The sequence below is a fragment of the Haliotis rufescens genome, unplaced genomic scaffold, assembly GCF_023055435.1.
Source record: "Haliotis rufescens isolate VD_foot unplaced genomic scaffold, xgHalRufe1.0.p SCAF_1, whole genome shotgun sequence".
Classification (NCBI taxonomy): Eukaryota; Metazoa; Mollusca; class Gastropoda; order Lepetellida; family Haliotidae; genus Haliotis; species Haliotis rufescens.
The window spans coordinates 577,781-591,547 of NW_025963779.1; the positions used below are offsets into that span (position 1 = coordinate 577,781).

Sequence of the window (13,767 nt, forward strand, 5' to 3'; positions counted from 1 at the left end):
TGCCTGTCTCTCAGGAAGTGTCAAGTGCACTTCTATATTTACTTATAATGAATAAACCCTCTCTGTTGTTATGTGCTGTGTTTTCCAGTGGTGATCTGTTAAGACTTTATTTCATTTGTTTCAGTGAATGATCCCGGTGTTGGGAAAACACAGATCACGCCTGTCTACTACCGCTAGCCACACGTTACTGTCACCGTTACACACGGATGTCCATGTGTTGTCAACAGTCTGTAGAACTATATAGTCATCCCCATGTTACTCTATGTAAATGCAGTAAGTGCAGTTGTCTATAACAATTAATAATCCCATTTTAGGATGGAGTAATCATCCTTGCATTCCGTACGATCCTTTGTATTCTCCACAATTATCAAGGTAGTTTCAAAACTGGTAATTAGTTACTTGTATCATGCATCTGTATGGCATGTCTTCCCTGATGCTATATACCCACGGAAACCCCTTCAACGTGCCTATCCTCGTGTAAAGGTGATGGAATAGAGTTTCCATATTTATAAATCGGGATGTTTTCAGAAATAAGTTCCATGGGACGTGTTGAATATATTCTCTTGTGTTATGTGCACTGAAGCCATTGAATATCATCCAGGCCCTGTCTAGGAAGTATATCAACCAGGCCCTGTCTAGCAAATATCATTCAGGCCCTGTCTTCGACGTATATCATGAACACTGTCTAGGAAGTATATCATCCAGGCTCTGTCTTCGACGTATATCATCCAGACTGTCTAGAAAGTATATCATCCAGACTGAAAGTATATCATCCAGGCTCTGTCTAGGAAGTACATCATCCAGGGTCTGTCTAGCAAATATCATTCAGGCCCTGTCTTCGACGTATGTCATGAAAACTGTCTAGGAAGTATATCATCCAGACTGTCTAGGAAGTACATCATCCAGGCTCTGTCTTCGACGTATATCATGAAGACTGTCTAGGAAGTATATCATCCAGACTGTCTAGGACGTATATCACCAGGCTCTGCCCAGGACGCATATCATCCAGGCTCTGGCCTAGGAAGTATATCATCCAGGCTCTGTCTAGGAAGTATATCATCCAGACTGTCTAGCAAATATCATCCAGGCTCTGTTTTCGACGTATATCATGAAGACTGTCTAGGAAGTATATCATCCAGATTGTCTAGGAAGTATATCATCCAGGCTCTGTCTTCGACGTATATCATGAAGACTGTCTAGGAAGTATATCATCCAGACTGTCTAGGACGTATATCATCCAGGCTCTGCCCAGGACGCATATCATCCAGGCTCTGGCCTAGGAAGTATATCATCCAGGCTCTGTCTAGGAAGTATATCATCCAGACTGTCTAGCAAATATCATCCAGGCTCTGTTTTCGACGTATATCATGAAGACTGTCTAGGAAGTATATCATCCAGACTGTCTAGGAAGTATATCATCCAGGCTCTGTCTTCGACGTATATCATTAAGACTGTCTAGGAAGTATATCATCCAGACTGTCTAGGACGTATATCATCCAGGCTCTGTCCAGGACGCATATCATCCAGGCTCTGGCCTAGGAAGTATATCATCCAGGCTGTCTAGGAAGTATATCATCTAGGCTCTGTCTTCGACGCATATCATCCAGGCTCTGGCCTAGGGTGTATATCATCAAGGCTCTGTCTTCGACGCATATCATCCAGGCTCTGGCCTAGGAAGTATATCATCCAGGCTCTGTCTTCGACGTATATCATCCAGACTGTCTAGACAGTATATCATCCAGACAGGCATGGTGGCGATAGGCAGGTAGAGACACACGTCCTTGGAGGTATGGTGGCGATAGGCAGGTAGAGACACACGTCCTTGGAGGTATGGTGGCGATAGGCAGGTAGAGACACACGTCCTTGGAGGTATGGTGGCGATAGGCAGGTAGAGACACACGTCCTTGGAGGTATGGTGGCGATAGGCAGGTAGAGACACACGTCCTTGGAGGTATGGTGGCGATAGGCAGGTAGAGACACACGTCCTTGGAGGTATGGTGGCGATAGGCAGGTAGAGATGAGGGGTGTTTCAATAGGTTGCGGTCGAAGCAAGACGATGAAGGGAGTGCGAAGATATTCGTTTGGTTTGATGAATGTTTTCTATTATGTTCTGTTAATTACTGTGCTTTCACGTTGGCTTAATGAAGTGAATGCTCCATTTAGTCATTGAATGTTAAACCTTCACACACAATTTGGTTTAAAGAAATGCATGCACTTCGCAACCCTTTTGAAATAGTATCGAACTTTTAAAATATAGCACTGTATGTATACAGATACATGATTCAATTTATTATTATGTATCATATGAGAGTGTTAGCTACTTCTGAAATGTGCCAAATGTGTAGATGACTGTGATATCTGTATTTATGTATTTATGTTGTATTTTACTTTCTGTTTAAATAAATGCATGGCAATTAGTGTATTCTGAGTGTGTTTCTAAACATTGCACACCAAAGCACCCATGCATCGAGCGATCTCAACCTTAAGTACTAACTGCTGGGTACGCGATCTCAACCTCTAGTGCCAACTGTCAGGTGCGTGATCTCAACCCCCAGTACTAACTACTTGGTTCGCGATCTCAACCCCCAGTACTTACTACTTGGTTCGCGATCTCAAACCCCAGTACTAACTACTTGGTTCGCGATCTCATACCCCAGTACTTACTACTTGGTTCGCGATCTCAAACCCCAGTACTAACTACTTGGTTCGCGATCTCAAACCCCAGTACTAACTACTTGGTTCGCGATCTCAAACCCCAGTACTAACTACTTGGTTCGCGATCTCAAACCCCAGTACTAACTACTTGGTTCGCGATTTCATCCCCTATTAAGGGGCCATTACACCAAACGGCGATCGCTCTGCGCTCCTTCTGTGTCCTAAAATTTGACTAGAGCGCAGTGGGGTCGCCATACTCATGAAAACTCTCTTTTGGTGTCATCGCTCCTACGACCGTTCTGCCTTCCTTCTGCGACTAAATATGTTACTTTTGTCAATGTCACTGCGTTCCCTGAACGACCTTGGCGTTCACTGTGCGATATCTCTGCGCTCCCTCTGCGTCTCCTCTGCGTTACCTCTGCGTTCCCTCTGCCTCCGTTCTGCCTCCCTTGAGCGACTTACATCGACGGCGATCTCACTGCGACTGTTTTAAGCAGGTTCAAAACTTTTCAGCGACAGTGGCGCTCATGGCGATGGCTGAGCGTTCCCTCTGCCTCCCGTGTGCGCTCTACGCGACCGTTCTGCGACCCCTCTGCCTTCAACGCCGACCTGGCAAAACTTTAGAACGCAGAACGGTCGCAGAAAGGTCGCCGTCCGGTGTAATGGGGGTATTACTAACTGTTATGTGCGTGATCTCAACCTCTACTGCTAACTGCTGGATACGTGATCTCAACCCCTAGTACTAACTGTTAGGTGCGTGATGTTAGCCTCTAGTGCCAACTGCTGGGTACGCGATCTCAACCTCTAGTGCCAACTGCTGGGTATGCAATATCAACCCCTAGTGCCAACTGCTGGGTACGTGATCTCAACCCCTAGTGCAAACTGCTAGGTATGCGATCTCAACCCCTAGTGCCAACTGCTGGGTATGCGATCTCAACCCCTAGTGACAACTGCTGAGTGCGCGATCTCAACCCCTAGTGCCAACTGCTGGATATGCGGTCTCAACTTCTAGTGCCAACTGCTGGGTGCGCGATCTCAACTTCTACTGCCAACTGCTGGGTACACCATCTCAACCCCTAGTGCCAACTGCTGGATATGCGATCTCAACCCCTAGTGCCAACTGCTGGGTACGCGGTCTCAACCCCTAGTGCCAACTGCTGGGTGCGCGATTTCAACCCCTAGTGCCAACTGCTGCATATGCGATCTCAACCCCTAGTGCCAACTGCATGCCGATTATTTGCCATCTTGCGTCGTTTAATAATCTCCTTGGTGTCATGGTCACACAATCACAATGTCATGGAATAACTGTTTAAAACCGAGCTTAAGAAAGCAATTTTAACGTTTGGACATACTGCTTGTAGAGATACTCGAGAGTAGCATGCTGCACGGGCACACCATGCATGATACGTGAGCCTTCGTCACGCATCACTGATTACATCATCTCGAGAAACATAATTCTTCCCGTAATTTTATCTTTCCTGACTGTTACAAATATTGGGACGAAACAATAATAAAATATATTAGGGTGTGCTTAACTTTTTTCTTTGTGTATATGTTAGATATCTAACTGGTTTGACTTGTTATTCTGCTCAAGTAAAACAGCTTGAGACAGACAGCTAAAACAGCGACAAGGCAAAGAAAGACTTTACTATAATATTTACAAAATAGTACTGAAATCAACTCGGCCAGATTGAGGTCCTCCGTCAACACAACCTGGGAATGTTAAGGGGGATCCTCCGTCATCACAACCTGGGCTTGTCAAGGTCCTCCGTCATCACAACCTGGGCTTGTCGAGGTCCTCCGTCATCACAACCTGGTTTTGTCAAGATCCTCCGTCATCACAACCTGGGCTTGTCAAGGTCCTCCGTCAACACAACCTGGGCTTGTCAAGGTCCTCCGTCAACACAACCTGGGCTTGTCAAGGGCCTCCATTAGTTAAAACAGTACATGTTATTGTCCCCTATCAACACAACCTGGGAATGTTAAGGGGGTCCTCCGTCAACCCAACCTGGGCTTGTCAAGGTCCTCCATCAACATAACCTAGGCTTGTCGAGGTCCTCCATCAACACAACCTGGGCTTGTCGAGGTCCTCCATCAGTTAAAACAGGACATGTTAATGTCCCCTATCATCACAACCTGGGCTTGTCGAGGTCCTCCATCAACACAACCTGGGCTTGTCGAGGTCCTCCATCAACACAACCTGGGCATGTCGAGGTCCTCCATCAACACAACCTGGGCTTGTCGAGGTCCTCCATTAGTTAAATCAGGACATGTTAAGGTCCCCTATCAACACAACAGGGACATTGTAAGGTAAAGGACATATTTACAAACATTTGTCTAAGTTACCACGTCATTGATCACACAAAACACAACGAGCATAAGAATGGCGTTAAGTGTTAAGCATGACGTCACACTCAGCGGTAGATAAGCGTCAATATGAACTCTCTTGACAAGAAAATGTTTCACGCCCCCCTTGTCTCTGCTATCCTGCTTTAGGAACTCCTTACTGTCACATACTAGACTAGACTAAACAATGTTTGAGCATATACACTGCCATACTTTGTTTCAATCCCTTCTCGGCGTTATCCGCACCATAGAGTTGATGAACTTTATCATGATAGAATTAATTCGATCATGATAGGGTCAACCAATAATTCAGCGATTTCGCCTTTCACCATTTTTCAAATTATCTTATAATATACTGAACCGCAAAAGAAACGTCACCATGGATAGATATATGAGAAACCTTATTTGTCCAAACACTGTAAACATACTTTGAGATATATTAAAAAGATGAAACTTGGCAAAACTGATCATCAAAGTTGAAATTAAAGTGTCAAATGTTCTTAAAGTGAAACACAACACTAGTCTCTGAGAAAATGGCATCACAAGTCAGTATCGCCATGTGCATTGATAACTGCCGTGCAACGTCGATACATGGAATGGATGAGGCGGTTGATGAAGGCCATAGGCACTTGAGCCCACACTCTGAGGAACGCCTGACGCAGTTCAGCTGCAGTTGTCGGCCTTGGTCGGACGTCATTCAGCCGTCTTTGAATCTCGTCCCACAGGGAATGAATCAAACTTTATTCATGGTACTTATGAGGCCAAAGGCCTATAGTACATTGGGGCGTGTTACAAATTCATACATTTTCTTAGTTTCATGGCATGATAAATGAACATTGATAAATTTCTAATAGTTTCTGTATAATCAAAAGTCATTAATTTACAAAATTTGTTACCGTTTGGGTTGCGGTAGAAATAGTTATTTAGATATTTTGCTCTTAAATCTTTATACACTGGACATACACATAAAAAGTGATATTCATCTTCAATACAATCAGTTTTACAAATCCTACAAAGTCTATGTTCTCTTGCAATACCTTCATATCTGTCTGTTTCAATAAATAGATCATGTGAGCCACAACGAAATGGAGAAAAAGCTGTTCTAAACTTATGTAAATGTACACTTAATAGATAAGGTTCTCGTATTATAGTAGTCTTAAATGTAGTGTAAGAATTTGCTTTTCTAGAACTGGACAAAGAACCATGCCATTTTTGAATGAACATATCTTTTAAGGCCTTTGTCAAACGGGCGAAGAAATGTTGTGGCATATCTACATGTTGTTGTAACCAAATACAACCATATCCACATTCGTATAACATGTTTTTAACTTTTGATACCCAATTTTGTTTCCCATGGTCTGTCGTAGAGAAGCATCATATTATAACATTTTCTCGGGTATCTTGAAGATGGCATATTAATAGCTTGACCCAGTATTTAATAATCTTTAAATAACTATTGATATACATGGGAAACCGTCCGCATTCACCATATACCCTTGCGTTTTCTGTGCTAGATTTTACCCCCAAGAACCTTTTACATGCATATAAATGTATTTTCTCAATAACATCCAAATGTTCTAGGCCCCAAATTTCTGATCCATACAATAGAATCGGGCTTATTTTTGTATCAAATATTTTAAAATAAACATCATATGTAACATTGTCCAGAACTCTAAGACTTTTTAATATGCCTACAATAAAATTTCTTGGCTTGCAATGAAATGTTATGTGCATTCCTTGACCAAGTTAATCTACTTGTAAAACACAAGCCTAAAGCCATTTTTCTTTTCTGGATATGTTACCACCATTTTTAAAAAACTACAACTTTGGTTTTATCCATATTTACAGTAAGTTTTGACCCGTCACAATAACTCTCTAATACATGTATTTGCATTTGCAGGCCAGGTATTGTGCTCAAGAACATGACTATATCGTCAGTGAAAAGAAGCAGAAATAATTGAATAGTTTCGGGGTGCAGTTGTATTCCATCAGTGAAATTCTTTTGGATTTGATATGCTAAATCATTTATGAAAAAGGAAAATAAGAAGGGACTTAATATACACCATTGTCGGACACTCATGCTACTTACAAAAGTATCCGATATAGCGCCATTGTTCCGGACACACACCTTCACATTTTTATATAGAGAGCATAGTAACTTTCCAATTTACTAGTTAGCCCATGTCTTTGAAAGAGTGACCACAAGTTTTCCCTTTTCACAGAGTCAAAAGCTTTTGCAAAATCTACGAATACAGCATATAGCTTCCCTCGTTTCACTGATAGATATCTCTGAATTATAGAATATAGGATAAAAGCATTGTCAGTGGTCGAGTATCCTTTTCTTAAACCTGCTTGTGACTCACTTATTTTATCCAAAGAATCCGCCCAGAAAACAAGTCTCTTATTGATAATTGAAGTAAATATTTTACTGAATGTACTAAGGAGAGTTATGCCTCTATAATTATTAACATCGCTGGTTGTGCCCTGTTTGTGAAGAGGAACAATAATGCCAACTGTCCAGTTCTCTGGAAAATATGATCTCTCAAAAAGGATATTAAAAATAAGTTCCAAATATGGTATTAAAATATCTGAGGAATGTTTAAAAAACTCTGCTATCACATTATCATTTCCAGATGCCTTATTATCTTTAAGGTTGGATATGCTGTCAATAATTTCCTCATTAGATATTGGACATTCAAGAATATCATCTGTTACACTGTCAATTTTATCTTTGTTGAATTCCATGTCAAATAGATTGTTATCGTCATGGCTAAATGGAACTGAAAACAGTTCCCCGAAATGCTTAAACCAGGCTTGAATATCAATGTCATTTTTGCGATATCTATTTGGTTTAATGGCTTTTAGCGATGACCAAAATGTTTGAGAATTATCTATGCTTGATTCCAACAGTTTCTGTTTTTGTTCGAAATATTCTGTCTTTTTTTTCTTACAAACATCGTTGTACTGATTTCTTACTCTATTATAGTCTGTTATTGATCCTCTGTCCTTATTTTATCTAAAATTATTTAAACGTCTACATCGTTCCTTTTTATGTAGCTGGCATTCGCTATCAAACGATTGTTGATCATATTTACAGCCCTTATTCATTTTCTTCATATCAGATGCAGCAATAATAACAGCTTCAGTAATATACCCAATACTTGCCTGTGACCTCTCGGGTGCACAAACGTGCCGATCCAAGCTCTCCATGCTTCTATGGATATTCCCATAGTGCTGGATGTTCTTCTTGATGTATATCTGTACCACAAAGTTGATTTTTTCAAATTAGTTTCCTCTCTGAATTTGAAGGGGCGGTCGGGTAACCTAGTGGTTAAAGCGTTTGCTCGTCACGCCGAAGACCTGGGTTCGATTCCCGACATGGGTACAATGTGTGAAGCCCATTTCTGGTGTCCCCCGCCGTGATATTGCTGGAATATTGCTAAAAGCGGCGTAAAACCGTACTCACTCACTCACTCTGAATTTGAAACACACCCGTATGTCAAGGGAGGTAAGTCACTGTCCTTAATGGGATTTAAATCGTGACTGCGGGCAGGCCACTGCATGGTTCTGATGCCATTCTGCTGGAGGAAGTCTCTTGTTGCTCTCGCAGTGTGGGCACGGGCTTTACCATGCTGTAACTCGTGGTTGCAGCGACGTGCCAAATGAGGTATGTCTCAAGACTTGATCATTGCATCGAGCTGCTGTGACACCATTGCCTCTCTCTGGTCCGATGTTCATGAAGACCACAGGGCCGACCCTCTGTGCAATATCAATTCCAACCCAAACCATGATTCTCGGAAAACCCCACGAGTCTCTATCAACAACACAAACATCCGAATAACGTTGCCCACGGCGTCGCCAGACTCTCTCTCTCACTGCCATCTGCTGTTAAGATATAGTAACGGCACTCGTCTGAGAAGACGACTGTTCTCCACTGCTTGTGGCGCCAATGCTGGTGCTGTGTTGCCCGCTGAAGTCGGTCCCGGCGATGATGTGGTGTCAGAATGGGTCCTCGGTGTGGCCTGCGACAGTGGAGGTGTCTGCTCGTGAATCGGCGACGCACATTATCCGCACTACTGTGTCGCTGGTGTACCCCATGGTCTGTCGAGCAGTTTCCACAGCAGTTACAAACCGATTTTGAAGATGCTATATCACAATCTGGCGATCCTGACGTCGGGTGGTGACCGTTGGTCTTCCACTACGTGGTTGGTCATCTGTAGTGTTGTTGGTCTGGTACCATTGCTGGAGCCTGTATATGGTCCTTGCGTGGAATTGAAATGCATTGGCTACTCCCCGGGCGGTTTGGCCAGCTTGCAATCGTCCAAGGGCTTGGAGTCACTGATTTCTTGTCAATCTTGGCATGTGGTAGCAATTTAATAACCAATGAATGTTATCCGATCCAGGTGGATTTTTATAGGGCAAGAAATGGGGGCACGCATGTGCATTTCAATTTGCACGGAACTCACGTGCATCGGGTTACCATGACCGTTGCCGTGATGCGTTTAGGCGATCGGTTTTATTGTTTCTTTGTCAGCAAATTTCATTTTTCCGGGCAAGGTAATGCTAAATTTTAGAATCCACAGTGAGACACGTTTGAAAAACACAGATGTTGAGTTAGCTCCCTTACTTCACAAGTATAGGTGAGTTCGGCAATAAGCTGCCTTAGGTAACATGCTCGTATGATGAGTTGTAAGGGAAGTACTATGTACTTATAACATATTCATTCGTTTCATTGAGGGTGAACTGGTCAGCTACATAATATGATTGCTATAACTTTAGCCGACTGGTGATATTTGGTAAAGAACTTCTTGCAACTTTTTTTTCTTTACAGTTTTCTTTACAGTAAACACATGTAGTATGCAAGTGTGACAGTTACATATTTTGAATATTTCTTGTATTTCCCCTTTTAAGTATAATTCATGTACATAATAAAATGCAGTTTTAGTCAACATATTTTATTGCTCAGCCTACTTTAAACACTTAACTATCAGTCACAGCACTCTTATTGCATGGTTAGTTTGTGAATGTCACACCCTGTGCACTAATACAATAGCCTCAGCCCTCTCCCTACTCGAGCCCACTTGTATGTATGGCCAGCTTGGGTACTTAGCCATGCTGTATACTGGACACCAAAGAAGGGCTGTGGTCACTCCACATAAACCTTACAAAGTTGTATAGGTAATGGTAGCTCTACCGCAACTCCACTGGAGCCAGATTTATACCCCAATACCTATACTACAGGGGTAATTTTTTTTATAGAAAACCGACGATGCACACCAATAATCGTCATGAGACTAAGCTAAATTGTATTGAAAAGGGTTCTGGCTCACCACCACCCGAGCCATTCATGTACCCTAGCAATGCTATTATGATATAACTTTTAATAGGTAATGGTGGCTCTCCCGCAACTCCACTGGAGCCAGATATACCCCAATACCTATACCCCAGGGGTAATTTTTATATGCAAAAAACATGATGCGATTCAACGATCGCCATGACTCTGAACTAAATTGTAATGAAAATATTCTCTATTATTTTTCTCATACGCATACCGTTATTATGAAGAAAGTGATATGCAACATTTTTACCAAGTTCTTTGTTCATTTTACTAGGAGACCAGACTGTATACTCTTCTTTTAAATTGGGAAGAAACAATTGATAACTGTATTTGGATGGTTTAACATCACTGACATAATATATACCTTGAGGCAAATCTCGCCATTTGATAATTTTGTCCTGGAGCATAAAAGCTTTGATAGCTTTTTCAAGTTCTTCCTTTGTTGGCTTGTGATTCCCCATTATTAGAGATGTATGTGGGCAATAATCTAAATGAATGTGCGATCCAATCAAGGAAACAATCTATTCTTAATCTCCAACCAGTTCTGTGGTTTTGGCACGGAATTACTGACGTGCCATGTCTCCCCTGTTCTATAAACTTATTTTTCACGTCTTCACTAATGTCACTGGTCTTACAAGAATTTGAACGAATCTCCTCCTTCATGGCGTTGTGTTTGGTGACTTCTGACAACACTAAATGAAACTCCTCATCGAATATCTTACAATCAGCCAGTGCTGTTGAAATATGATCCTCAATGCTATTTAACTTTGTTTCGCTTAGCACACGAATACTGTCATGTTTTAATGCTTTCTTTTGCAACGTACAAGAAATAACTCCGGCCGCTACTTCCATGCCAAGTATGATAGGCGCCGTGATTATAGTTGATAATAAACCAACACCGGCTACACCAGGTCCCATGCTAGCTGTTACAAGGGGGCAGTGTCCACTCCGTTGAGAGCATTCACATATCTGTGATACTTTTTTATATAATCCAAGTTTCAACTCCCTCTCATTCTCTATTCGATGTTTTATGTCACTTATTTGATATAATCGAAAGCCATCAACAGTATCCATCCTTTCAGATGCTTCATCAAGCACCGGATATAAACCCATAATGTATATTATGGCACACGAATGTTTAAATGGTTGGCTGATAATGACTTGAGAGTATACATCAGCTCGATTAGATGTATATTATATGGCATAAATATCTTAGTAAATTAAATGCTTTTACTTTTATTAACTTGAACCCCCTGTATGATCCCACTATCCATTATATTAGTTAAATAATGTCTTTTAACCATCATCACATATGGTGGGGCAATAACATATTCAGTAACCACTCGATTTTTACTTCAGCCATAACCAATTTATTCTCATCATTGTGAGTAAGATTGTATGAAGTGTTTTTATGGGAACTGTTAAGATTGACATTATTCAACATTCTTAAATTAAGTGCTGTTCCTGTGTATACAACTTCTTTCCGCTTGTATATATTATCTTGTAAGTGTAAAGCATATAACTTGCCATCGGTACCGGGTTTATTGAATCCTTCTGTGTCTCGAAGATCAGAAAGCGCAATTGTATTACATTGTCTAAGGTTATGTATTCCAGGGCCTGAAGAATCAACAATTATTTATAATATGGAGTGTTACACTCAAATATCCTATATGTACAGGTTGATGTTTTACTTCTAATACAGAAATTTCTGGATCTGTAATAATACCCCGCTTTAACTTTTAATACTGCAATGATGAGAAAGATTCCGTTCTGCCACCATCATATTTTTCATCTTTGACTGGAATAGCTCTTAGCAGAGTTGAAGGACTTTCGAGTTGAATATTAATATTATCCGTTGTACTGATCTGATCAAGATGGATGCACAACTCTTAATAGGGAACTATATTGGGTAATTTAACTCCATGCACTGTTGTGTCGAATATCACTTCTCTTCTTATAAATCCAAGCGTATTTGCTAAGTCCCTGTCAAGATTTATAGAATGTGCTCCACTGCTTAAAATCAGCACCCCATTCGACTCATTTTATGTGAGACTAGCTCCCAAAAGCTGTAAATTTCATCATTGAGAGAGCATATGCTGTAATACCCGTCAGATATAGTGCTACGGTCTAGTAATAACTTATCATTACCTCTCGCAGCACTTATAACCGTCCACCGCAGGTAATACGTTCTATCTCAGAGAGTAACTTGAAGTTGTCCAGCCGAGTTGTCGATAGCATGAAGCAGTTGAATAGACTGGCCATTTGTTATTCCCGGGAGTGTAACATACATATTAAATGTACAAAGATTCTATATTATAACTTCAATATGGGAGGTGCTAATACCGAGAGTAGTATCAGAGCAACTTACCTTACGAACCAGTTGATTTTAGTAAGAGTCTCAAGTGCTAAGTTTTTTGTTCAGATTCCTGATATCTTCCACAATCCAATGCAATTTTGTCAAAACCAGTTAAACTTTGCCATATGGTGTGCAACAACAGGATGCGGTGTATTTCTTTATGCGGCAGGCTTTAAACTAAATAAATCTGTAAATCATTTCACGAGTACTATCAGATTCGACGTATACTTAAAGAAATTAGTGCCCCATTACTGCAGGATCATGCATGGAATTCCTCAAATAATCCATACAATAGCTTCGCATATGAGCGTACTTGTCAGGAATTTTATGTTTCTATGAGTAAAGATTGGCGTCTGCATGTAGTTAACCATGGTCTAGGTATTCCGTACGTTGGTGTACACTCTGTAAAAGAAGTCAGCGAATATAATGAGACTGCGTGTGGATGGTGAAAGTGCTGATCTTACCAGCCTAGAAGATTTTGCTGATGCAAATGCATTGGGTAACCGATTCTATATTCCGCTCGACTTTATATTACTAGATAGTCACATTCCCTTCTATCAAGCATCCCTAGGCACTGTTGCTGGCTCCAATCCATTTCGTAGGTGTGTTGTTCGAATCCACTTGTCTTGTCGATGTTGGTTACGCGTGGCCTGCCACTCCGAGGATGGTCTCTGACTGCATTCGTCTGTTGCCAACGTTGCCATAAACACCAAATGGTGTTTCTGTGGACGTTAAATTGTTTTGCAACATCACGTTGACTCGATCCTGCTTCAAGCATACCAATGGCTCACAGACGGACAGGCGTGGCATTTCATAATGTTGAATAATTGCGTAATTGTGTTGTTTTTCTGAGTGGTTGTTGTCAGCACGATGCAAAACAATGCATATGGAATCCCGTTAACGCACATGTTTTAATACCCATTCTTGGGTAGTGAAATGCATGGGGATGCATAATTTTAAGTAAACTTTTGCGTGGAATTCATGCTTTTCTGCAGCATTTGCGTTTTTGTGACTTGATTCCATACATGTACTACAATATTGAAAACCAAACTTTACTTGTTTTAAAAATACA

General features: G+C 41.2%; 1 protein-coding gene across 2 annotated transcripts in view; it reads left to right on the forward strand.

The window, feature by feature from the left end:
- The window catches only part of LOC124126548 (cadherin-23-like), a 128,206-nt gene extending 125,788 nt beyond the window's left edge, over positions 1–2,418 (forward strand). The window contains exons 29-30 of one of the 2 annotated variants that reach the window (XR_007219932.1): positions 125–1,970; positions 2,012–2,418. Coding sequence is in view for 1 of the 2 variants with exons in the window: in XM_048392242.1 (XP_048248199.1) it covers positions 125–177 (53 nt within the window). In the remaining variant the exon portion in view is untranslated. Of the gene's footprint in view, positions 1–124 lie in introns of both variants that reach the window. The other variant, XM_048392242.1, reaches the window with a different exon arrangement.
- The last annotated feature ends 11,349 nt before the right edge of the window (positions 2,419–13,767 follow it).